Consider the following 4,774-nt stretch of genomic DNA (forward strand, 5'->3'; position numbering starts at 1 on the left):
AACTAGACAAAATTTCCGGTTGGTGTGATGAATGGCAGCTAGCCCTAAACGTAAAAAAAATTAAGTTAATGCGGATGAGTAGGAAGATCAAACCTGTGATTTTTGCACACAGTATTACCAGTGTCCTGCTTGACACAGTCAAAGCCAAATGAGGTGGAACGAGCATGTGAGAGCTGTGGTAGGGACGACGAATCGTCTAATTCGGTTTATTCGGAGAATGTTAGCAATGAATGGTTGACCTGCAAATGAGACGTCATATAGCATGCGAGTGCGACATATTCTTGAGTACTGCTCGAGTGCTTGGGATCCGCACCAGGTCGGACTGAAGGAAGACATCGAAGCAGATCAGGGGCAAGCTGCTAGATACGTTACCAGTAGGTTTCAACAACACATAAGTGCTACGGAGATGCTTCGGGAACTCAAATGGGAATCCCTGGAGGGTAGGTGACGTTCGTTTTGAGAGACAACAGTGAAAAAAAAATATGTAGAGAACCAGGGCTTGAAACTGGCTGCAGGCCAATTGTACTGCTACCATCACGCAATGCGCATAACGACTACAAAGAAAAGATACAAGAAATTAGGCCTCATGCGGAGGCATATGAATGGTCGTTTTTTCCTCGCTTTATCTGCAAGTAGAACGGGAGAGGAAATGACTTGTTGCGGTAGAGGGTAGGGTGAGGCCAAATAACTCCATGATACTAAGCTTTTTCTGTTAGAAATGCAGGAACGTTAGAAAACGGTTATTTTGATTTGTATCATGTGAAAGAGAGATGTCCTACAAAACCTGTCTGTCATACATATTACAAATATCGACTTGCTATTTCTTGCAATTAACTTACAAATTTTGGTAGTAGAACTAGGTAACGCCAGGATATTCAAGTAATTGCGTGATAGTGTTCAAGTTACTCAGTGATAGTATGTTATTCTTCATTAAGAGCACCTTTTAAGCTTTGGAAACTAGTTTGTAATGTAATGTAAATATTCAAATCATATGTAAAAGTATATGTTACCTTTTAGTGGCAATTTTGAAATGTTCTACTGTACAAATAGTAATAAAAAATATTTTCCAGAAAATAAGCACAAGCTAAATTTCTGCTCCTGTTTTATTTCTGCTGAGCTGTTATTAATCACTATCTGATTGCTCACATCCATCACACATAAAATAGACACTATCTAAAGCTTTCTGGCACATTATACATTACAAAACTGGCACTCGATCCGTTCGGCTCCATTTTTCTTCTTAGCATCATCTTCATATGAACCACCACATGCACCACATCCATTATCATCATTTCTCTGTGGTCTGGATATAGACCTAGGAGTAGCATTGTTTATTGTTTTCTTCGATATGCCTGATCCTGATGTCGATGGCTTGTTGTTGCAAATGAATTTTTTTTTACAGAAGGATCACGTTTCATTTCTTTACGCTCTTTTTGGCAGACTGGAAGTTTTAGAATGTCTTCCACCGTAACTGTCTTGTTGGCAGATAACTCTTGTTTCTGTCCCTGTGTAACAGAGGAAGGGGCAAGAGCATGATCAGAAACAGCATCTCTGTTGTAGGGGAATATTCAAGTCTTTGCAAAGTTGTTGCAGATAGTGGTGGTCTGGAAGGCGTCTTGGGAAGCCGCAGCGAGGGGTCTATTAAAATCATACCGAAGTGGTTTTTGTCCCGGATGATCAGTCATAAATGTAGCCAATTGTTTCCGCCACGAATCTTTCAGTGGTTTATAAACCCCAACCGCAAGAGGCTGTAGAAGGTGAGTTATGTGGGCCGAAAATGTGACAATGTGGACATCATTATCACTTGCCAAAGACAGCGTCTCTGGGATCATATGACTTTCATGTGAGTCCATAAACAATATTATTGGTCGATGGGGTGGGATGCACTCCAGGAAATGTTGAAACCATTCCAGAAATAGATCTGCATTTATCCAACCTTTCAGAGAGAGGTGGATTAATGAAGGCATAGATGACACACAAAATTTGTCACTCATCCTTACCCCTTTAAAAATTACCATTGGTGGGACGCTCATTCCAGAAGCACTAACACAGCAAAGGACAGTCGTCGTGGTTCCCCTTTCTCCAAAACTTTGTTTGTAAATGTATTTCTTGCCCACTTGACTGACAACCTTGCCAGATTTCAGAACGTAAGACAGCCCCAATTCATCACAGTTCCATGGTCGTGCTGGCTTGTCCCCTAAATTCAGTTTGTTTATTAACTGTTTTATCCTGTCATAAAAGTCATTAAGATGGGGTCGATTTGCCATTGCAGCACAGTCAAGAGACAGGTTTTCTGGTGTTCTGAGACTTAAATTATATTGCTGCTTTAACCCATCCCACCAGCCAGCCATCTGCATATCTTTTGAGAAAGGACGCTTGATTGCTGCAGCTTCAGCAACCCTATACACAATGCTTCTCATTTGGTTCACTGTAAGTCCAAAGCCCAAAGACTGCATTGTTGTTACATAATTAACTATTTTTAGTTCAAGTTCAGGTGGCATAATGAATGGCTTTCCAATTTTCGAAAGAGTTGCACTTCGTGGATCAGATGGAAATTTTATGTGATAATCCTTAAGCTTACTCCACGGGATCCCAAAACGTTTGCTATCCTTGTACAGTGTCTGCTATCCTTGTACAGTGTCACCTTCACTGTTCACCATCCGCAAAGCTTCTTTAAGCGTTTGAGCTGTGTAGGAATGCGCCGCTTTGTTTCTCTTTGGAGCCATTTCAGCGTCCAACCTAAGAAAAACCAACCCATTGCTAAGGTCATACACCGTCAACGCTTGGCCCGACTAACAAGGACATTTTGTACGTGAATGATACATATCTAGTGTTAAAATGGAACTTATACACTGGAACACTTGCGTGTACGAAACTGGTATGTTCACTAGCGACTTCACTGCCTGTGCGTGACCCGCAAACACGAAAACACTGAGGGAACACATGTCTAGAACTTCCTTGAACACCCAAGAGATATCGCGTGAGAGCTTCCTAAAGTCCTGCATGCTTCTGCCATCTGCTGGCAAAATCTTGGAACATTTTGAGTTGAGGCTACGTCGTGACACAAGAAATATAGTTTACCACGGAGTTACTTGATATCACGGAGTAACTTGACTTTACCCTACACTCCGCCACACACTATACTGAGGCTTTCGGAAGTATCGATGTAGATGTGATGTAGATGCATGCAATATTTTAAACACCTTCTTCCATTTGCATCCAAAAAATTACTCAGTATCTCAATATGCACACCCATGGGGGGAGTGAATGGGAGACTGATGACCTTAGCTTTCTGGTCTCCTGAAGCACTAAGCTAAAGAAACACCTGTCTACAGTGTGCCGAGGAGCACAGACACTAGCTTACTACTAGTGTATAAAAACCCACATATATGTAAAACACAGACGACATTTCTGTCCTACGTCATACTTCAACTAATTATGAAAACAAACGGTCACACAGACCTAACACTCTGTTAGGATTAGATAACACACAGGAGCGTATAGCGATGTTTTTCCAGCCCACGAATCATGAAGAGGAACCAGTTTCCATCGCTGTAATCCTACCTCTAGGTTCAGATGCATGTCTACTAACCCTTTGCTACCGTCCATATATACTGCATTTGGAGCTGTTTCGTTACATGTGGTACGTGACTGTGTCAGCTTTTGCCCTGAATTCGCCACCAGCGAGCGTGAAACTAGCTGTTTATTATTTCGTATGACCTCATGCTGAAATGGCGAAAGCGGCTGGCGTTGTAAAGCGACAGACGCTTTATGCCCCCATCTAGGTTACTACGTTTTATTGTTCTTTTTCGTATCTAGATGATACTTCTTTTCTCTGGCAACTCTTTATGGTTCAGTCATGATATATTCGAATTCAAACCTGCTACTCGTGGTGTTATAGTTATTTAAATTCACGCCAGTTACTAGTTCAATTTAATAACTTCATAATATTCGTGTTCTACAGTCATATTTACAAACAGAAACTTGTACTGAAACTATTTTATGTTAATGTACGATCTATGCAGTCGGGCCAAGGAGATATAAAATTCTGCTGTGGATTCACTTCCACACCCTCACAATAGGATGCAGTCAATAGTTCCGTACACGAAAATTGGCGACACGTTGCAGTTGGGCTAAAGTAATGTTTCAACCCTGGGGATGATTATTCACTAACGCTTGGAATAAATCTTTTGAGGATAAAAACAAAACGTGTGTAATTATCGTAAAGTCGTATTACTAATTAATTCCGGATATAATATCTCTTAACGTGTCTGCCTTTACACCGTGAAATTGATAGCCTAAGATTTGCACACCTACTGATTTCACCGATTCTTCGAGACTATGTAAGAAGGCACACATATTGACGGATCTGCTGACGTCACACACCGTCGGCAGGAGGAAGGTGGCTTCGGACCAAGCTGTAATTCTCTGATGACTCAGTCTAGCTGATACCATGCTCCGTTCTAACCATATGTAATTTAGAATTCTCTTAAGCTATGAAGCGACTAATGACTTTGATACTTTGAGACTGGTTGTCTGACACATTTAGGATGTCAAACAGAGCACCACAGTTACAACAGTCATCAGCTATTTAGCATCCACTGTTGGGTGAATTTCTCTCCTTGACTTTTCCTCGAATAGTATGATCTTCAGTGACACTCATACACGATGATCTTCCGTATTTCCTACTGTGAGACGATATTCGACATCCATTACAACGTAGTACAAGTCTTTGCCTGCTTCTTCGACTGAAACAAGGAACTTCGCCAGTTAT

At 41.2% G+C, this 4,774-nt stretch overlaps 1 protein-coding gene across 1 annotated transcript; it reads right to left on the reverse strand.

Moving 5' to 3' along the window:
• Positions 1 to 1,331: 1,331 nt before the first annotated feature.
• On the reverse strand, positions 1,332 to 2,501 carry LOC126260304 (uncharacterized). Its single transcript, XM_049957628.1, has 2 exons — positions 1,654 to 2,501; positions 1,332 to 1,551 (listed from the first exon to the last, which is right to left on the reverse strand). Exons 1-2 carry the CDS (start codon positions 2,499 to 2,501, stop codon positions 1,332 to 1,334), a joined length of 1,068 nt encoding a protein of 355 aa, XP_049813585.1.
• Between the last annotated feature and the right edge of the window lie 2,273 nt (positions 2,502 to 4,774).

The sequence above is a fragment of the Schistocerca nitens genome, chromosome 5, assembly GCF_023898315.1.
Source record: "Schistocerca nitens isolate TAMUIC-IGC-003100 chromosome 5, iqSchNite1.1, whole genome shotgun sequence".
In the NCBI taxonomy this organism is placed as follows: Eukaryota; Metazoa; Arthropoda; class Insecta; order Orthoptera; family Acrididae; genus Schistocerca; species Schistocerca nitens.